General features: G+C 42.0%; 1 protein-coding gene across 1 annotated transcript in view; it reads right to left on the bottom strand.

Moving 5' to 3' along the window:
• The window catches only part of dnajc6 (DnaJ (Hsp40) homolog, subfamily C, member 6), a 174,579-nt gene that overhangs the window by 15,729 nt on the left and 135,768 nt on the right, over window positions 1-23,082 (bottom strand). Inside the window, 3 exon segments of the mRNA XM_068038062.1 lie at window positions 3,696-3,872; window positions 10,262-10,410; window positions 11,924-12,229. Of these exon segments, the coding sequence (XP_067894163.1) occupies window positions 3,696-3,872; window positions 10,262-10,410; window positions 11,924-12,229 (632 nt within the window).

The following is a 23,082-nucleotide window of genomic DNA, read 5'->3' on the forward strand; positions in this document are numbered from 1 at the left end:
TCCTGGCAGGCAGCCGCAATCCTGTTAATAAGTCTCTGCAGACACTCTTCAGTGTGGGATGTAACATCAGTCATAGGGAAAATGCTAGAATCTATAATAAAGAATGTGATAACAGAACACCTAGAAAATAACAGTAGGATTCGGCAGAGTCAACATGGATTTATGAAAAGGAAATCATGTTTAACAAACCTGTTGGAGTTTTTTGAGGAAGTAACTAGCGGAATAGATCAGGGGGGAAAAAAAATAAATAAATAGGTGGATGTGGTATATTTAGATTTTCAGAAAGCTTTTCATAAGGTCACACGGAAAAGGTTAGTAAACAAAACTAGAGCACATGGGATTGGGATTGGCATGGATTGAGAACTGGGTAACAGACAGAAAACAGAGTGTAGGAATAAATGGGTCATTTTTTTTCTCTGAGGGTCATGAGTCTTTGGAACACTCTTCCACAATAGGTGGTGGAAGCAGAGTTGTTATATATTTTTAAGGCAGAAGTAGACAGATCTTTGACAAGCAAGGGGGTGAAAGGTTATCGGTGGTAGGCGGGAACGTGGAGTTGAGGTTACAATCAGATCAGCCATGATCTTGTTGAATGGCGGAGCAGGCTCGAGGGGCCTACCCCCACTCCTAATTTGTACGTTCGCATGTATTTTCAGGTTGGCAGGCTGTGACTCGTGGGGTACCGCAAGGATCAGTGCTTGGGCCTCAGTTATTCACAATCTAGATCAATGATTTGGATGTAATATTTCCAAGTTTGCAGATGAGACAAAACTAGGTGGAATCGAAAGTTGTGAGGAGAATGCAAAGACGCTTCAAGGGAATTTGGAGAGGCTAAGCAAGTGACACAAATGTGAAGCTATCCACTTTGATAAGAAAGAGAGAAATACAGAGAGTATTTCTTAAATGGTAAGGGGCTGGGCAGTGTTGAACTTCAAAGGGACTTGGGTGTCCTTGTTCATGAGTCACTGAAAGCTAACATGCAGGTACAGCAAGTAATTAAGGCAAATGGTATGTTGGCCTTTATTACAAGAGGATTTTAGTATAGGAGTAAAGATGTCTTACTGCAATTATATAGAGCCTTGGCCTGACCGCACCTGGAGTATTGTGTGCAGTTTTGGTCCCCTTACCCAAACAAAGATATACTGGCCGTGGAGGGAGTGCAACAAAAGTTCACCAAACTAATTCCTGGGATGGAAGAATTATCCTATGAGGAAAGATTAAATAAACTGGGTCTTCATTCTCTGAAATTTGGATCAGAGGTGATGTCATTCAAACATACAAAATTCTTAGAGTTCAACAGGGTAGGTACATGAAGGATGTGTCCTCTGGCTGGGGAGTCTAGAACTAGGGAACACAGTCTCAGAATTAGGGGCAGGTCATTTAGGACTAAGATGAGGAGGAATTTCTTGACTCAGAGGGTGGTGTATCTTTGGAATTCTCCACCCCAGAGGGCTGTGGAGGCAGAGATTGATAGATTTCTACATATTAAAATCAAAGGATAGTGCAGGGAAATAACTTTGAAGTAGATCAGCCATGATCTCACTGAATGGCGGAGCAGACTCAAAGGGCTGACTGGCCTACTCCTTTTCCTATTTTTTATGTTCCTGTCTGTTAAACAATCCTCTATCCATGCTAACATATTACCCCCAACTCCATGAGTCCTTATCTTGCCTATTAAGCTTTTGTGTGGCACCTTACTGAATGCCTTTTGGAAATCCAGATATACTACATCTACTGCTTCCCCTTTATCTACCCAACTAGTTACATCATCAAAAACTCTAATAAATTTGTCAAAAAGGATTTCCATTTAGTTAAAACCATGTTGACTTGTTCTAATCATACTATGCTTTTCTAAGTGCATTATTAAGACTTCCTTAATAATAGTTTCCAGCATTTTCCCAACAACTGATGTTAGGCTAACTAGCCTGTAGTTCATTGTTTCTTCTCTTCCTCCTTTCTTGGAAAACGGTGTAACATTTGCCAACTTCCAATCTGATGGGACTGTTCCCAAATCTAAGAAATTTTAGAAAATCATAGCTAGCGCATCCACTGCCTCTGCAACTATCCCTTTTAGAACCCTAGTGTGTAGGCCATCAGGTCCAGGGTATTTGTTGTATTTTAGTCCCTCAAGTTTGTCTAATACTTTTCCTCCACTGATATTAATTTCCTTAATTTCCTCTTTTTAGCTCCTAGGTTACCATCTATCTCTTCTACTGTGAAGAAAGAAAAATATTTGTTCAATGCCTCTGCCATTTCCTCACTCAAGAGGTTAAACACTATCCACAATAAAGCAGTTCACTTGGTCATTGCCCCTGCCGCTGGAATCAAAATCTATCATTGGTGCAATATGCACTCTCTGCATGATATGCTTCCAAGGACAAAGGCATCAATGTTGGGCAACACTAATACATAAGTATCCCTCCAGGTCACATACTATTGTCACGAAGACCCGACCTGCCAAGAATGAGGTATATTAATTTCATCATATGAACATTAATTTTAAACTGTTGCTGGAATGAAGAAATGACCTGCTTAAAGAGATCAGTAGTGGCTGAAAAACATTTCCATACTAAGAGACAGTGCCTGGAGACAATAGAACGGCTCCTTGATCAATTAACCCAAATGGATTTTAATCACCAGACACTGAATGTGCAAGAAAGCCAGCATTCCAGGGTGTCTGCTAAGATGGAGAATCCACAAATGCAGGAGTTTGTTAAACCAGCTAGTCACATGACTACGCTGTAGGCCCAGGTTTTGTTTGAACTGCTCACAGGACTGTTTGGGTCAGATTGCAACTGAACTTGGAAGAAGAGAGCCTCTCTCTTGGCTCTCTCCTCTCTCTCTCTTGGGCCTCTCTCCTGCCATTCTCTCGCTCCTTTATTCTTTCTACTTTTCTGTTTCTGTGTATGCGTTTATCACGTATGCATGCTACGTGGTCGTGTTGCGTATTTGCAGTCGTTAACCGAATTAGAGTTTAATGTTAATGAACTTCCACCTTTCTTATTTAAATCTAAGAAAACCTGTCTGGTTGATTTCTTTGCGTTACAATTGGAGAGCAGTGAACAAGGATTCAGAGGCGGAGCTAAAAACACGGTGTTTTTAAAATTAAACCCTGTTACGGTTAAACCAGGCAAAGGCTGAGAGGAAACCCCTAGACCCCTTTCTCACCTGGTCGTAACACTATCCTGACCCCAATGTATATTGTCATTCCTTCAAAGTCGTTGGGTCAGCATCCTGGAATTCGTTACCCATCATCATAGCAGTACTATCACAAGGACCACAATGGTTCAATAAGTATCCCATCACCACATTCAGGGTAACTAAGGATAGGCAATAAATATGTTCTTGCTATTGTTGCCTTCAAATAGAATAAAAAGAAAATCCCTGCTTAAATGCACCACAATGGCATTTCCATGTTTTACACCAGTCAATTTGTGATCTGAGATTACCAATTTAATATGGAAGAGTCAGTTTTGTGCAGGCTCATGTTTGTATCTCCAAAATATGCATACATATCATAGCATGTCAGGTGGGGCATTAATTGAGCAACACAAGATGTTGGATTTCAACATTCATGATCCATCCATTTTGAGGCGAAAGACCTACCCAGTTTCCCAGACAACAATGATTCTAATATACTGGGAAGAGACCACAAGTACGGGCACAACTGTACCCAAATTGAAAAAGAAACTTACTTTATCAGGATGAACAACAAGTACTGCCTTCCGATAGACTTTTTTCACCTGTTCAGGAGTTACCAGATCTGCCATGCCAACAGGCTTCCATTTGGTCTCCCCTTCCCACAAAACAGTATGCATTGTTGACAACAAAGCGCGTATATTTCTTTCTTTTCCTTCAATCCAATCCAGTAACTGAAAGGATCAAAAAGATTAATCTTAGTTCTATGACTAGCATATAATTAAGAGAATAGATGACGACAAAAGCAAAATATTGCAGATGCTGGAAATCTCAAATAAAAACAGAAAATGCTAGAAATATTCAGCAGGTCAGGCAGCTCCTGTGGAAAGAGAAAGAAACTTAATGGGCTGAATTTTTCCAGCTTCAAAACAGCACGGCGCACGTGAGAGATGTGCTCTGCGGAGCTGCCACGATATTTAGTGTAGCAGCTCATTAACATGGCCAGGGCGTACCCCTCCACCAACCCCACCCCCGATGACATGGGAGGGGGCGGGCACTCCGTACCCGGCAACGATGTTCAGTACCACTGCGCAGGTGCCAGCGCCATTTTAAAAGGGCTTTTAGCCCTTCAGTTTAACTCGAAGTTTTAAAGTTACAGGATTTATTAAAAGTGAAAAATGTAATGTAAGTTTCAATCCCCTCTCCCACCCCCCAATGACTAATCAATTTATTAATTGCCCTCTTCCCCCACAAAAAAGCTGACCTTGTGATCCTGACCTTCCCCCCCCCCCTCACCACCCCCCACCAAACAAGGTTTAAAACTTTTTACCTTCAACGCCTTCCCACCATCCCTCCACCAATCGCAATAGGTTTCCCCGCAACCCCACCCTCCCATCCTGAAAACTTACCTGCTCCCCCCTCCTAACCAGTGTTCCGCCTCAGATCTGCGAATTCCTGGAGGTGTGGGAATTCCGGCAACCAACCAGAATATCGCAGCAGGAAGGCCGGTGGCAGCAGGTTAAGTGATGAATTCATTACTTATCATATATTAGTTTAGTTTAGAGATACAGCACTGAAACAGGCCCTTCGGCCCACCGAGTCTGTGCCGACCATCAACCACCCATTTATCCTACACTAATCCCAAATTCCTACCACATCCCCACCTGTCCCTATATTTCCCTACCATCTACCTATACGAGGGGCAATTTATAATGGCCAATTTACCTACCAACCTGCAAGTCTTTTGGCTGTGGGAGGAAACCGGAGCACCCGGAGAAAGCCCACGCAGACACAGGGAGAACTTGCAAACTCCACACAGGCAGTACCCAGAATTGAACCCGGGTCGCTGGAGCTGTGAGGCTGCGGTGCTAACCACTGCGCCGCCCATACATAAATTGTGATGCTGCTGCCAAGCGTCCGGGGGGGGGGGGGGGGCCACCACGAGGCCCTGCTGCCGGCGGTAATATGGGTGGGGCCTTCCCGCTATCGAGGCCAGGGCAGGCCTCTCTTGGAGGTATTTTCCAGGCCCCCCGCCACGACAACTGGCATTGGGAGCCTGATAATATTCAGCCCAACGTTTCAGGTAGATGACCTTTTAACATTCTCTTTTTCTCTGCACAGCTGTTGCCTGTCCTATTAGGATAGATGAATTCTAATCCTGGGCATAAGATGTTGCAGTGAAAACATTTCAGAAGTGAACTTTTCAGAATATGTTTCCAATATAGCCTTATCCTCAAGCAAGTCACAAAAATAAATCACTTGTGAATTTTTACACATAAGGTGTGGCATAATCATGCTGGGGCTTAGAGTTATACAGCACAGAAACAGGCCCTTCGGCTCATTGTGTCTGTGCCGGCCATCAAGCACCTACCTATTCTAATCCCATTTTCCAGCACTTGGCCCGTAGCCTTGTATGCTATGGCGTTTCAAATGCTCATCTAAATACTTCTTAAATGTTGTGAGGGTTCCTGCCTCTACCACCCCTTCAGGCAGTGTGTTCCAGATTCCAACCACCCTCTGGGTGAAAAACATTTTCCTCAAATCCCCTCTAAACCTTCTGCCCCTTACCTTAAATCTATGCCCCCTGGTTATTGGCCCCTCCACTAAGGGAAAAAGTTTCTTCCTATCTATCCAGCAATGCCCCTCATAATTTTGTATACCTCAATCAGGTCCCCCCTCAGCATTCTCAGCTCTAAGGAAAACAACCCTATCCAGTCTCTCTTCATAGCTGAAATGCTCCAGCCCAAGCAACATCCTGCTGAATCTCCTCTGCACCCTCTCCAGTGCAATCACATCCTTCCTACAGTGTGGTGCCCAGAACTGTACACAGTATTCCAGCTGTGGCCGAACTAGCGTTTTATACAGCTCCATCATAACCTCCCTGCTCTTATATTCTGTGCCTCGGCTAATAAAGGCAAGTATCCCATATGCCTTCCTAACCACCTTATCTACCTGTGCGGCTGCCTTCAGTGATCTATGGACAAGTACACCAAGGTCCCTCTGACCTTTTGTATTTCCTAGTGTTGTACCATCCATTGTATATTCCCTTGCCTTGTTAGTCCTCCCAAAATGCATCACCTCACACTTCTCAGGATTAAATTGCATTTTCCACTGCTCTGCCCATCTTACCAGCCCATCTATATTGTCCTGTAATCTAAGGCTTTCCTCCTCACTATTTACGACACCAATTTTTGTGTTATCTGTGAACTTACTGATCATACCTCCTATATTCACGTCTAAATCATTAATGTACACTACAAACAGCAAGGGTCCCAGCACCAATCCCGGTGGTACACCACTGGTCACAGGCTTCCACTCGCAGAAACAACCCTCGACCATCATCCTCTGCCTCCTGCCACTAAGCTAATTTTGAATCCAATTTGTCAAATTGCTCTGGATCCCAAGGGCTCTTACCTTCTTAACCAATCTCCCATGCGGGACCTTATCAAAAGCCTTACTGAAGTCCATGTAGACGACATCAACTGCTTTACCCTCATCTACACATCTAGTCATCTCCTCGAAAAATTCAATCAAGTTAGTTAGACATGATCTCCCCCGACAAAGCCATGCTGACTATGCCCGATTAATCCCTGCCTCTCCAAGTGGAGATTAATCCTGTCTCTTAGAATTTTTTCCAATAGTTTCCCAACCACTGATGTTGGGCTCACTGGCCTGTAATTACCTGGTTTATCCTTGCTAACCTTCTTGAATAATGGTCCCACATTCACTGTCCTCCCATCCTCTGGGACCTCTCCTGTGGCCAGAGAGGATTTGAAAATGTGTGTCAGAGACCCTGCTATCTCCTCCCTCGCCTCACAAAGCAGCCTGGGATACATCTCATCTGGGCCTGGGGATTTATCCACTTTTAAGCCCGCTAAAACAGATGATACTTCCTCCCTTGGAATACGAATATGTTCAAGAAAATCACAATCCCCCTCCCTGATCTCTACACATTGTCCTTCTCCATAGTGAACACAGATGAAAAGTAATAATTTAAAACCTCACCTATATCCTCCGGTTCCACACACAGATTGCCACTTTGGTCCCTAATGGGCCCTACTCTTTCTCTGCTTATCCTCTTGCCCTTAATATACTTATAAAATGCCGTAGGATTTTCCTTTATCTTGCCCGCCAGTGTTTTTGCATGTCCTCTCTTCGATCTCCTAATTACTTATTTTAAATATCCCCCTACACTTTCTATAACTCCTTTAGGGCCTCCTCTGTTTTCAGTGCTCTGAATCTGCCACAAGCCTCCTTTTTTCTCCTGATCCAATTCTCTATATCCCTCGACATCCAGGGTTCCCTGGACTTGTTGGTCCTACCCTTCACCTTAACGGGTACATGTTGGCTCTGAACTCTCACTATTTCCTCTTTGAATGACTCCCACTGGTCTGATGTTGACTTTCCTACAAATAGCTGCTCCCAGTCCACTTTGGCCAGATCCTGTTCCATCATACTTTTCGATAAGTACCTTAAATCTTAGCGTTATGGTCACTATCCCAGAAATGCTCCCCCACTGACAACTCTACCACTTGTCCAGCTTCATTCCCTAGGGTTAGGTCCAGTACTGCCCCTTCTCTTGTAGGACTTTATACACACTGGCTCGAAAAGCTCTCCTGTATGTATTTTAAGAATTCCGCCCCCTTTAAGCCTTTTGCACGAAGACTATCCCAGTTGATATTAGGGAAGTTGAAATCCCCTATTATTTTTACACCTCTGAGATTTGCCTACATATCTGCTCCTCCATCTCTCCGTGACTGTTTGGAGGCCTGTAGTACACTCCCAGCCAAGTGATTGCCCCATTTTTGATTTTAAGTCATACCCATATGGCCTCATTTGAGGAACCTTCTAAGATATCATCCCTCCTTACTCCCGTAATTGACTCCTTGATCAACAGTGCAATGCCACCTCCTCTTTTATTCCCTCCCCATCACGCCTGAAGATTCTATACCCTGGAATATTGAGTTGCCAGTCCTGCCCTTCCCTCAACCATGTCTCTGTGATAGCAATATCATAATCCCATGTGCTAATCAATGCCCTCAATTCATCTGCCTTACTAGTAAGACTCCTTGCATTAAAATAGATGCAATCCAGCATTGCATTTTTCACTTGTGCCTTAACAGGTCTATATTTGCTCTACCTTCCAGACTGACTGTTTCTCTTCTATATTTGACTGTGCATCACCCCTTACTGTACCTCCACTCTGTATCCCATCCCTCTGCCAAATCAGTTTAACCCCCTACCCCCACTAGCACTAGCACACCTCCCAGCAAAGATGTTGGACCCGTTCCGGTTCAGGTGCAACCCGTCCAACTTGTACAGGTCCCACCTTTGCTAGAAACAGTCCCAGTGATCCAGGAAACTAAAGCCCTCCCTCCTGCACCATCTCCTCATCCACGTATTCATCTGCTCTATCCTCCTATTCCTATACTCACTAGCATGTGGCACTGGGAGTAATCCAGAGATTGCAACCTTTGAGGTCCTGGTTTTTAATCTGCTACCGAGCTCCCTAAATCCTTGTTGCAGAACAATCATTCTTATTACACATTATCAATACCTCATATGCCCTGTTTAGATGCAGCATGAGTCAGAAGAATAAAGTGGCTTTTAATTTGCCCCAACAGAGTGTCTTAAGCTCAACTTCAGATAAACACGTATTAGCTAGTATGACATTTTCCATTTCCCAAATTATTACTTGTTCCTTTGGTGTGTGATCTGTGTTATAAGACTCACTGGATTACAATTAATATCCAAAGTAAACGTTGGTTTTATTATAACCGAACTGCAACATCTTGCTCTGTCGGGCTCCACCCACAACTGCCTGGTCATGTGTGATGTAACATCACTTCCTCTGGTGATCTTCATTTGTAGCTTTTAAGGTGGTCACTTCTTAAGGTTGCCCAAACCAGATATCCTTATAAACCTTTGAGTAAAACTGCCAATTTGCAATCAGTTTTCTGCTGTGGACTTGCTAGGAAATGGCTTGAGATTCCCCAAACTCATTTATACAATACCATTCCAGCCAGTAAGACAAGACTTACATCTTATTAATCCTGGATATATTAAAAGGTACTTTCCCACTGGTGCAAGGACAACATTCCAACAGAACATGCATCTTAGATACTTTCTCAAAAAAAATGCTATAAATCAGCTGGCTTCTTAATTGGATCATCTTGATGCATTTCCGATATAGAAAATTTCTTCTAGCCTTCGTTTGGAATCAAAAGTAATGAAAGTATGCAAAGTCTGTTTGCTTAGCTGAGATTGCAGTCTCTTTTTTGTGCCAGTATATTCTTTAATGTTCTTCCCATCATAATGCAAACGGCCAAATGCAGAATGCAAATTAGAAATACCAAATGTCATTCAGGGTTCTGGAAGATGCCACTTTAGTTAAGATACAAATCGAAGTAATGAGAAAAGATTGAGGAAGTCAGGCTTTTTCTTTAATTAAATCAGCTGAAGTATTTTCCAAAGTTTAAGATTCTGAAGTTGATCCAGGGAAATTGCTCATCCAAAAGTTGGCAGAGTGAAACTGATCAGTGAAAAAGGATGGGCTTATTTGCCTAAAGCCCTTTTCCTATTCCTAAAAAAATCTTCCATTCCCATGCCCAATTTAATTAAAAATAAAAAAGAGAATTCTTTTTAATATCATTTTCTTCATTTTGACTTTGAAGACATGTTGGAATACCACTGTGAACTGGCTACTCAAATTTGCGCAAGAGTAAACGGCAAGCTCCCAGCTTCTGATTTAACCTTTCTCGGAAGCACTTGGCTTCATTCTACTCAGTTAACCAATCTCATCATTCTCTACTGTAATACAGCTGTGATTGGCAACTCAGTCGATGTTTTTGTGAGTATGCATCCCATCACTCTGTGCCACTCTCTCAGGCAGCTGTGGTTCAGCTCCTAGTGGCCAGTTTTAGAACTGTATTGACCCAGGCTTGGAAGACGCCTAACCATCTACCCTGGGAAGGTGCAGAGCCCCAGAAGATACTAGGATGACAACATAGAAAATCTCTTTGTAAAACGGTTTTATTCACGAGGAAAAAAATAACTGAAAACAGTTATACAGAATGTTACTTTTGCCCAATTTCATTGTATGATGAAAAAAAACGCAGTTCACCTTCAGTTTCTCTGGATCCATGTCTTTAGCCATCTCCTCCTTTCTCATTTCAGATATTGTCTTAGGACCTTTCTTCTCCTTTTGGGAAGCAAACCCTTGGCTTGACAGTAGATCTTCAAAGTTGCTGTCTGCAACCTTTAGTCGAATTCCTAAAATAAATGCAAAATCAATACTTATAACAATTACAAGATGGTGGGTTAGCTGCTAGAAATAGTGAGGTAAATCAGTCACTTGATGGACAGCATTTGAGCTGAAAGACTTTCCTGTAATTTACAGGAACTGACAATATTTGATTAACCTATATAGCCAGTACCCTTTAATTCACAGCAAATGTCAATTTTAAATAACACAATCTCAACAAATATCTTGCCTACGGGTCACTCTTGAGTAATGTAACACGCTGATGGGATTCATTGGACTCAACTTCAACCATGCAACTGTGGAGAAAGAATAAAAATGGTTCTATTCAAATCAAACTATTGAAATTGTCTGCTTCACTAGCCAAATGGAAGCTAGAACAGACATATGCACTCCTTTGCATTATTATCCAATTGGCAGATGGGCAAACACTGAATCTCAACTATGTTAATATCCTGCAGCCAAATAAGCTTTAAACAGAGGCTCAGAGACACAATGGGCAGTAAGTCTTACTCCGGTGTATGGAGACAGAGATGGAGTAATTTATTTGTTGTGCAACACTATCTGTGTTTAAGGGAGTCAGATGTGCAAAAAATCTTCAGGTGAAACTTAGTGCCTTCCTCCCCGTTTTCTTGCATCCTCTACTGAAGGCACAGTCTCTTGCTGGGATATGGTTACATGGATATTGGTTGTCCTCTGCTAGATTAGCTCCCCTCCCAAAACACAGCAACCTCTTCCAACTGCTCCCCTCCATTCTTCACTTGCAAGCCTCGATGGTGAAGGCTGCGGCCTACTTGACTGTGGGCCATCACAGCTGATTCCAACTTCAATTTACATGTTATGTACATGCACTTTCCAGGAGGGGTCCCTGGACAGCAACCAGAAACAAACTGTGGTTGATTGATCCCTTCTTCACTCCAAGGGCATTGACTCCAATTGCAGCAGCCCTACCATCATCCCAACAGAAATCAGCTAACTTGTTAGATACTATGTTACTCTAAATTCCTTCCCAAACAACCTTTTACTGTCTTCCTGGATCACATATCTTGCAGCCAAGGACAGGTAAGTGATCTGTTGCTTTCAGGTGCACAACCACCACCCAGGACAACTCTCAACTTTCCTTTGTTTTAAATTAAAAAGGTGCCTTTTGTTAGGGAGGCACTGAATGCCTCCAAAATTAATGCAACTGAAATAAGTAACTTGATGGAATGTAAAAAAGCAAAAAAGGTGTATAAAACCAGTCTGCAGATGCAGACATTCTTTAATCAATAAATATCAACTGAAACCTTGACAACCAGTGCAGCTGTACAACATGTTCTAGTAATAAATTGCACAAATTGGACACAACTTTCTGCTGCTGTTATCCACAAAACTTCCGATTTCAGGTAGGCATCATGAGAAATAGGCAATTTCCAAAGGGAGGGGAAAAGATGTCAATCTTAAGATATGCTTGCAGGCACCTGCCGAGTTCAGGCCTTTGGCTAGGAAGGCACAAAAGGGAAGAAAAGAAACATTCACACTTACCATATGCAGGTCCTCGTGACCCACGTTCCTCTCGAGCACCAATTACACTCGTAAAACTCACATTATAGTTGGGTCTGTGCTGTGGAGATGATTGGGATATTGGTTGTTGGGGCTTTGTCTGTGGTGGTTTAGTTTGCGGCTGTTGCCAGGCAGATGAACCTTGTTGCCAAGGAAATCCTGAGTTCTGCTGCCAAGCACTTCCTCCCACTGGCTGAGGGGATTGTTTCTGTGGAGAGCCCATTGGCTGAAAAGATCCTCCTGTTGTTCCTGTGGGTGTGGTGGGCTTGCTTGAAAATGCTGAACCTCCTATTTGTGGAGCACATACAACATTTAAACTTATGAAAATAGTTTCCAATACAAATGATTCCTCTTTTACTATTCACGAGAAAATTCCAGAACAAATAGTGGCATGTGTTTCTTTCTTTCGATGAAGATATGTGAATGCCTGACTAACCAAAATGTTGCTGCTTTGGAAGCATTCCAATGCATGCACATTATGCTTTAGAAAGAAAGCATCTTGTATTTGTATAGTGTCTTCCACAACTTCAGGACATCTCAGTTCACATTCAGATTTAGGAATAGACATCCTAAATGTTGGACACTAGGAAATTGCATGCAGGATACACCCATTGCCAACTGAGTATTTAAATAACCTAATCACTATCTGACAATCACCATGGGGCTGTACATGGTTCAATACAAGAGAACAAGTTGCAAAGCTGTACCAGCTAGTGCAAGACACATCCAATGACCATAACAGTCAGTGAGAACCTGAAACTTGGCTCCACCTTATTGCAGGCTTGCTGCAATAGTGATGGGGATGGTACTGTGAAAGGGCATAGTGGCTTCACCCTCCTCAGATACACATCACCTCCAGTTTAACAACCATAAATAAGCAGCCAGATGCTGAGATGCTCATTCATGTACCGACCGGACATGTACTTGTAATTTGGGTTTCCTTGTCTTTTCTTTTTGCCTCACTTCTTTGTAACAATTATATTTTGGATAATTCTATCCTTCTACTCTAGATTATTTTGTGTCTCATGTCTTAGATCACTCTTATTGATTGTAACTCCCCACATTTTCTTCAAGAGCCTTTTGTAAGCTTTGAAATTCAAGGCAAGCTTTCAGTAATTTGCCTGGAATAACAGGCAACAAACCTTGGGAGCAATTTGAACCCCACCCCCCCCCATATTAAAATAGCCTGTTATTTACCTGTCCTGGAGCTGTAACAATCACACCATCTGTATTTTTAAACTTGGTCTCCTAAGCAGGCAGCAGAAACACCTGCCCACAGTTGATGGAGTCCTTCTTTATGTCAGGTCCCAATGACACCATTGAAAACCAACGGCAATTTTAAAATCAGACTTGAGCAGGAAATGTACCTCATTCAGCATTTCCAATCAGTCTTCAACGCTGGCATGATCAAAATCCAGGATCTGGCTATACTTTTAGTTCTAGAATTTGAAATTCATCTCAATAGAATCACAGAATGGTTACAGCACAGAAGGAGGCCATTCAACCCATCAAACCCGTGCTGGCTCTCTGCAAGAGCAATCCAGCTAGACCCATTCCCTTGCCCTTTCCCTGTCGCCCTGCAATGTTTTTCCCTTTGTGTACTTGCAGAGCAGGAGAGCAGAGCATTTAAAATGCAGCATGGAAACTGACAGCTTTCAAATGAAGAATTTGGAGGTAAAAAAAACTGGTGAGAAAATGGTGCATCATCACAGTGTCATGGAATCTGCAGGACCCTGGGGAGTGTGCATGAGCTATCGTCTGAACAGATGACTTGTCGAATGTTCTGTGAGGTGCACAGACCCTGTGCAAAGATTTTTTTGGAAGACACTGTCCTAACAAAAATTGAAACAGAAACCTGAAGCTTTTGAGGGAACTAAACTGGTTGGAAACAGATAAAAGGAGACAGAGCCATACAAGTTCAGGTGACAGGAAGGTACATTTTACACGCAGGTTGAAGAATGTGAAGACTGGATCTAGGAGTAGTTTCTGTTCTTCAGAGGAACTGATTAACCAGACCTGGTCATACAGTGCACAGGACTGTCACTGAAGGGCACGGATAAAGGTTAATACAGGTAGATCCACGCCTTCAAGCCTGTTGTGAGCAGAAATTAGAAGGTTCTGGAGAAGTATGCCTTTTTTGTGAATATTGTACCTGTGGAATTCGGAACTAAAGGGGAACTGATGTCAGTTGGGAATTGGAGGCTGCATCTTGGAAGACAGGATCTGGAGATCTGTCTGAGGAATTTCAGAGATTGAAGAACTGAGAGACGAATTTGGTGCCGTGCATGCCGAGTAGACTGCCCAATAAATCTGAGAGAGCCATCTTTGTTGTATCTGATAGTGAATGCGTAATTTGTAATAGCTTGACCATGATTTATTTGGCAATTAATGTTTAATTTATGCTGATTTTGGTTTGATTGTTAAAGTGAAAGTTATAAAAGTGAAATCTTGTCCATTGTTTTTGGGGTCATTTAGTAAATTTGGTTCTTTTGGTTTGTCGGTCGCCACAGGGATCACAACAACAGGAAAGCAGGTAAGTGATTGGTTGGTGAGTATTTCTCTCTCTCTAAACTACGGCATTGGTTTTAAACCAAAGAGTCTGTAAATTAAAAATTTCAATTTAGGTAAATATAACAGTAAGTAAGCGAATGAGCAACAGCTTCACCTGCGTGCAGATTTCAGACTGCAAAGGAATTTGGTGAGTGTGGAAATTCAATAAGGTGGGGATAACAGCTGCTGCTTGAGATATATATATAAACCAACAAATTAGATTAAATTAGGACTGTGGGCTAAGTTACAGTAAAGACCTAATAAATTAAATTAGTTTTTAATCTAGGTAATAACCCATGAATAGACAATTGATTGATATTTCAAAACTTAACTAAACAAAATACAATAGAGATGGCAAGGCAGGTGATGTGTTGCAACTGTAGAGCTGGTGGACAACAATGTGATCCACAACAATCACATCTGCATTAAGTGTCTGCAGCTCAAGGAACTTCAGCTCAAAGTTGATGAGCTGGACTCTGAGATTCGGACACTGCGATGCATTAGGGAGGGAGAAAGTTACCTGGACACTTTGGTCCAGGAGATAGTCACATCCCTCAGTTAAATACTTCAGATTTGGTGCATGATCAAGGACAGGAGGGTGTGACTACGAGTGAGGCAGGTATGGGGTCCAGAAGGTAGTACTGGAGGAGCCTTAGCCCTTGGATTTTCCCAAGGTTCTTGCAGCCTGCGTGGATGAGAGCAGGGACTGCAGTGAGGATAAGCAAACTGACCACAGCATGGTGGTACAGGAGGCATCGAGTTGGGGGACTAAAAAGGATTGTAGTAGTGTACGTGACAGTATGGTTAGGGGGATAGATACTGTTCTGTGCAGCTGAGAGTGTCAGTCCCGAAGGCGGTGTTGCCTGCCCGTTAGAGCATTAAGAACATCTCCTTGGGACGAGAGGGGAACTTGGAATGGTCCACGTAGGTACCAACAACATAGGCAGGTCCAAGAAAGCGGATCTGTTGAAAGAGTACGAGCTGCTAAAGCTCAAGTTAAAAAGCAGAACCACAAAAGGTAATAATCTCTGAATAACTACCTGATCTACGAGCAAATTGGCAATGAGTCAATAAGATCAGAGAGTTGAAAGTGGGGCTCAAAGATTGGTGTCTGAGAAAGGGGTTTCAATTCATGGGGAATTAGCACCAATACTGGGGAAAGAGGGAGCTGTTCTGTTGGGATGGGTTTCACTTGAGCTGTGCTGGGACCAGTGTCCTGGCAAATCAAATAACTGGGGCTGCAGATAAGGCTTTAAATTAAACAGAGAGAGGAAATTTAAAAAGAAAGGACAAAGCAATAGTGCAGGGTAGAGATATGGGTAATGATAGCAAGAGTGTGACAGGAAGGGACAGAGCATATAAACATAACAGTGCACCAGCAAATAGGGTCACAGTAGGGAAATACGGTAATAAGACAAAATTAAAGACTCTTTGTCTGAATGCACACAGCATTTGTAACAAGATAGATGAATTGATGACACAAATAGAAATAAATGGCTATGATCTAATAGCCATTACAGAAATGTGGTTGCAAGGTAACCAAGGCAGGGAACTGAATATTCAAGGGTAATTGACATTTCGGAAGGAGAGGCAGAAAGGAAAAAGGAGGTGGGGTAGCTCTGTTAATCAAAGGGTGAGATCAGTATAGTAGTGAGAAATGATCTTGGCTCAGAAGATCAAGATGCTGTATCAGTTTGAATGGGGATAAGACTGGGAGTAGCCCATAGGCCCCCTAACAGTAGCTACACTGCAGGACAGAGCATAAAGCAAGAAATAATGGGAGCTTGTAAGAAAAGTACTGCAATAATCGTGGGCGACTTTAATCTTCATAGAGATTGGATGACTCAAATTGGCAAAGACAGCCTTGAGGATGAGACAGTGTATTCAGGACAGTTTCCCATTTTTTCACAAATTATACATTGATCAGTGCTTTCTCACTGAACTTGAAAAATGGTCTTTATCCATGTCTTTTGTACACACTATTTTTCTACAGTGTGAAATATTCCTCAACCTTGTACCTTAATAACTTCAAGCTAAATTTATACACTCCCTCACCAGGTAACAAATTTTATAATTTTTCTGCTGACTTACCGAGGCCATTTCTGTTACAAAAATATCAAAATTTTTCCCATTTTCTCTACATTTCTGCAAGACTCTTTCTAGTCTCAAATATGATTCTTCAAATCTTTCTCTGATTCCAACTCTGACACCAAGTAAAACAGCATATTTGAACAAAACGGTTTCCAGGGATTGTCCAAAGCATGTCACAAGCTTTACTCAAGACAGTTTCCTTCTTTGGGTTTTTGAGGGTGTAATTACCTGTGGGTGCATAATTAGGAAGTTGCACCCAAATTTGCATCCATTTGTGGGTCCATTTTGCCAATGTCTATTTATACTCACATTTCCTGCCAATCTCATCAGTATACACCAGAACATATATATTTTAAAAAGAAATCAGTGTTAACAAGCGGAAATTAGTGTAATCAATTGGGGCCTAAGGAAAGCACGGAACTCACACCATATATTCCTTCTTGTAAGAAAATTAAAGTTTCAAGCCATCAACCGCTATTCATGCACGAGGCACAACAGGTTTAAGAACATGGAATTGTAAAAGGTTTTCAGTATGACTTTTAATGACGTCATTAAAATGCATTGAAAGCAACAGAAAATATAGTACAGGTTTCAGTAAAGGGAAAAACTCAAAAAATTGCAATGAAACACCAGACAGCTGCACTTAATATTCTAGGCTTAAATTTATGCCCATTCTGAACCAGCACAATTGCAGGAACTTTGTATGTGCAGCTCTTTAGTATGGGGGTGGAGCCATTATAATGACCCAAGATGCATCTGGGCAAATGGATAGAGCATAAAAGGAGTGAGGAAATTTGGGCGTGGCGTTAATTACATACACAGAACACTTGTGCCCTAGTTTCCTTGATCTTTTACACAGTGTTTCCTTGACACCATAATTACATGCGTCTCTGAAAACAAATACACTGGAAATTCCAAAGATGGTGTTGATATATCAATATATTTGACCACTAGAAAATTCTGTACAACTTTTTACTTTGTTTTTATTTTACAGACTTTATTTCCAATACTAAGAAAAACTCTTACAAGAAAATGATTCAACATATCTGAACAACATCTTGGTTTCAGAAATGCCCTTAACAATATTTTTCACCAGAGGCCTTTGCCTATGTGAGAATCCCCAACCTTGAACATACTTAGGTCCCAAAATCATTACTAAAATTGCAGATCCAAGCGGTTGGCCACAGCTCCCATTGTAGTGTTAACAACTTCTACAATTGTTTGATTGACAATAGCAGCCATTCACAGAGCACGTCAGAACTTGTTTGTAAGATCTGCTCCCTCCAATGAAAAAGCACTAACAAAAAACATTTTTGAGCAACCAGATTTTTTTTTGCATAAGAACAACTGTATGTACTATTATTGAAGTTTGGAGGAAAGTTATAAATAAATGCCCTGGATTTAAAAACTTAAGTTTGTTTTGGTAATACCATATATTGGGCTGAATTTTGGCCAAATTTGGCAGCGGGCGAAAAAAAAACGGTGGCCAACATGGGCTGCATGTCATGGAGCCGCCGCGATTCTAAGTGTAGCAGCTCATTTAAATAGCCTGTGCAGGCCGCCCCCCACCCCCCAACCCCCTTCCCCTCCCGCCCCGATCACGTGGAGGGGACGTGCCTGGCAATGGTGTCAGCTGCCTGTGCGCAGGCGCTGTCGCCATTTTTGAAGGGCTGTTAGCCCTACCAGTTAATTTAAATATTTAAAGATGTGAATTAAAATACATTTCTTTTGCCCCTCTCTGACCTCTGACCCCCCCATAACAATTAAATTAATTATTGCCCTCCCCCACCCGCCACCAAACAGCGCAAACTTTGAACTACAACTCTTCCCACCATCCCCTACACCCAAGACATTAATTTGACCCCGTTCTCCCCACCACTACCACCACCCTCCACTGCACTGATAAATCTACCTCCTCCCCCCTCCCCACCAGCGTGGTGCCTTGTTTCCCCTGACGGGGATCCAAAGGTGCGGGAGTGCCAGTCTCGCCACCACCGGGAATATCAGGCCGGGGCCACCCCCGCCCCGTTGTTGGGTCGCGTGGCGGCCCTCTCCTAGAGGCATCTTCAGGCACCCCCCACACCCCCGTCACGGAACCAGACATCTGGGGGAGAACAAAATCCAGCCCATTGTTGCAGATATTTTTGGTTGTGAATGAAATCTGCAAATCAGTGTATTCTTTTTAATTTTAAATATGTTTAGTCCTTTGCTATAAAACCCATTCTGTAAATAAATGGGCAGTAAAAAAGTGGCTCCTCCTTTCTCTATACAGAAACCTATTTACATCAATTTGGTAAGTGAGGGAAACAAACTTATTTATCATTTACTTGCAGTGAGTAAGAATAGCACTATTAATTCATTTCCAAGGATTCCAAAAAAGTTAATTTCACTGTTTCTAGGAGCATCTCTTACAAATGTCTTTCCAAATTCAATATAAGCTCTGGATGAACCTAGAGAATACCAAGGAAAATTGGCTAATATATAAAAATTTTGCTTTTGGTATGCATTTTGTCTTTTCACCTTCCACCTTAGGTATTATGTCTGCATATATGCAAATTTCTTGTAACAGTTTTAGGTTACGAGTTCAAAGTTTTGAATTTTTAAAAGTAGCAATAAATCCAAACTTGGGAGCCAGGAGACTTACAAATCAGAAAAAGTAAAGGATAAATACCATCTAACCATGGGGATTTATCAGTTTTCAATCACAGAATTCTTACATCATGGGAGGTCGTCATTTGGCCCATCATGTCTGCAACTGCTCTCCAAAAAAGCAGTTCACTTAGTGCCATTCCCCCGCCTTCTCTCCATAACCCTACACATTCTTCCTTTTCATATAACAGTTGAATTCCCTTTTGAATGCTTCAATTGAACCTGCCTCCACCAGACTCTCAGGCAGCGCATTCCAGACCTTAACCACTCGCTGCGTGAAAAAGCTTTTCCTCAGGTTACTTTTACTTCTTTTACCAATTACTTTAAATCTGTGCCCTCTTGCTCTAATTGCTTTCATGAGTGGGAACAGTTTCTCCTCAATTACTCTGTTCAGACCCCTCATGATTTTGAATACCTCTCAGCCTTCTCTTCTCCAAGGAAAAGAGTCCTAACTTCTTCAATCTATCTTCATAACTGAAGTTCCTCATCCCTTGTACCATTCTCATCAATCTTTTCTGTACGCTTTACAAAGCCCTCACATCTTTCCTGAAGTGTGGCGCCCAGAACTGGATGCAATACTCCAGCTGAGGCCCAACTAGTGTCTTATACAAGTTTAACATAACTTCATTGCTCTTGTACTCTATACTCCTATGAATAAAGCCCAGGATACTGTGTACTTTATTAACCACTCACTCAACCTGTCCTGCCACCTTCAATGACTTATGCACATATACCCCCTCAGGTCCCTCCACTCCTGCACTCCCTTTAGAATTGTGCCCTTGATTTTATATTGTCTCTCCATGTTCTTCCTACCAAAATGAATCACTTCACATTTCTCGGCATTGACCTTCATCTGCCGCCTGCCCACCCATTCCACCAATCTGTGTCCTTTTCAAGTTCTATACTATCCTCCTCACAGTTCACAATGCTTTCAAGTTTCGTATCATCCGGTTATGAGAGTGCTTCTATTTCTTTTGTAAAACATGTTTTACGGACTTATAGTTGAAATATGGACATTGATTCAGCTGGAATCCTGAAGAGATACTGAACTTGGTGTTTTTTTTTAATGTCACCAGAAGGTCCCTGGACTTGGCTTGTAAAGAAGTCTTACTGGAAGGCACCTGTCTGTGGATAATCACCCAGCAGGGATTGTTTTTGACTTGGGGGAGAGGCTTACAAAGAAGTGACAGGTCAAGATTTATAGAGGACAAGAGGTTTGACCTCCGAAATGTTTTTAGCTTGAACTGTTACAACAGTCAGTTGGTATTTGCCTGCCAAAAAGGACCCAGCTCTCTCTCTTGAAAAGTAATGCTGCATACAGTGTGTCAATTTCCTATTTACAACTGTATTTGAAAAAACCCTGCGTATGAAATGTGTGGGAACTGAAACCCTTGTTGCTGCATTTCTGCTGTTAAAACCTCTGAAGCCTCTGTAGCTACATTTTTCTGGAAAGCCTACCCAAACTGATCTTCAACATCGCCTGAAAGAAATGTTCTAGGAAGACAGCCGTCTATATGCATTTGGGATACCAAACCAAAACCAAGGACAGGTATTCCGCCAAAGTGTTTTTGTTGTTTGTTTTCTTTATAACAGTGGTATAAACAGAAATCCCTTTTATTTTTTCCGGTTCGTGTGTGAGGCAGGGAGCGAGGGGGAGCGGGCGCGAGAGCAGGCGCGAGAGAGGCTGTATATGTTTACTTCATTATTGAAGACTTGTTTTATAAACTGATAATTTTTTTTGTTTATTAAAGAAACCAGATTGGTGTGTTTTATTCTGGGAAAAATGCAGTATATGATTGACCAAATCGGTAAGTGGGAAAATTTAAATATATATTGTGACCTGTGGAGAAGTGGGACTAGAACAAACAGTGCACTCCTCCCGCCTCAGTCGTAACAATCCACAAACTTTGAAATTGTTCCCTATACACCAAGGTCTAGGTCATTAATATACATCAGGAAAAGCAAGGGTCCCAAGTCTGACACCTGACCACTAGAAACCTTCCTCCAGACCGAAAAACATCCATTAACCACTACTCTGTTTCCGGTCACTCAGCCAATTCCGTGTCCATGTTGCTACTGTTCATTTTATTCCATAAACTATAACTTTGCTCACAAGTCTGTTGTGTGGCACTGTATCAAAAGCCTTTTGAAAGTCCATGTACACCACATCAACTGCATTGCCCTCATCAACTCTCTGTTACCTCCTCAAAAAACTCCAGCAAGTTAGTTAGACATGACTTTCCCTTTAGAAATCCGTGCTGGCTTTCTTTAATTAACCCACATTTGTCCAGGTGATGATTAATTTCGTCACAAATTATTTTTTCTAGAAGTTTCCCCACCACTGAAGTTAAACTGACTGACCTGTAGTTGCTGGGTTATCTTTACACCCTTTTTTGTAACATGGGTGTAACATTTGCAATTCTCCAGTCGTCTGGCACCACCGCTGAGTCTAAGGAAGACTGAAAAATTATGGCTAGTGCCTCTGTGATTTCCACCCTCACTTCCCTCATTATCCTCGGATGCATCGCATCCGGTCCTGGTCCTTTCAACATGTCTATGGTTTCCCTCTCATTTATATTAACGCCATGAATTTTGCCTTAATTCTCTTATTAAGTCTATGACTCATCAGACTTCACTCAACAGAAGAATAACTGACAATCAGTTTTGTGTAATTATGCGTTATTGTGGATGACTACAACCCACTGATCTCCATTCATTTCTCTAATGGCCCCCTTAGCCTCACAATGCACAGCATCATAATTTAACCTTTATAGCCATTTCTGAATGTTCCAAAGAGGCATTCAAGAGCCACTGAAAAAACACTTCACTTTCTTCCAACAGTTCTCCTTTGTGGATGAGTGAATACTAGTCTATAGATTCTGTTCAATTTTGACTTTGGTTGCAGAAACAAAAACAATTTGAATAGACTACACCATCCACTGTTGAGTCCTTTCTATCAGCAATCATATACCCAGATTTCAGATGAGCAATATTGCTTTGATGGATGATTCCCTTGGCATAATCAATCAATCATAATGCAGAGGACATCAAGACCTCCAACATGGCTGTTGCAAGGCCAGCATCTAACCCAAAGCAGCTAAGAACTGACCTCAAGAGAAAGGGTTAATAGACAGTGATCTTGAGCTTCCCCACTGGCATTAAACATAATTGGAAAGCAAAGGACATAGCTATTCAAAAATACATGATCAACTGCTGTGTTGCTCTCATCAACACACCAATGGCAATTGAACCTCGGGATGGCTCTTGAAGTGATCTGTATGATCTTTGAAGGTCCAGGCCAGGCACATTCCAGTCCCTGATGAAAAGTCAAGAAAACATTTGGCTATGCCATCCAGTGACATACCTATGGCCTGAGGGTCCGTCAGTGCTCAGCATTATGCTGAGAGATATTTACCTATCTTTGGCTGAGCATGTTCTGACATCTACAAGTAGATCCTCATCAATAATTAGCATCACTGCCTGCACCCCATTTGTATCTCATCTATAGTCCCTTCAACTTCTTGGTACACTTGAAACCTTGGACCAGGAGTGTCTAAACTTTTTAATATTTGTTTGCTTCTTATTTGCAAACCATGAAGGTTATGGACCACATAAAAAGGTGCCTTTTGCCCCTCTATGTGGAGCCTAAATCGCTGAAGGCACGGCCACCAAATCAGAAATTCTCTCCCCAAGTCCCTCCACCCCCCTCTCCTTCTTTTGGACCCTTCTTTGGCTCAGCATTTTTCTTCCTGATACTTCTGTAAAGGGCCATGAAACATTTTCCTATATTAAAGGGTATTATCTAGATAGAAACTATTGTTGCTTTTGCTGTCATTACAAGGCAATCTTCA

This window comes from Heterodontus francisci, chromosome 8 (assembly GCF_036365525.1).
Source record: "Heterodontus francisci isolate sHetFra1 chromosome 8, sHetFra1.hap1, whole genome shotgun sequence".
Taxonomy (NCBI): Eukaryota; Metazoa; Chordata; class Chondrichthyes; order Heterodontiformes; family Heterodontidae; genus Heterodontus; species Heterodontus francisci.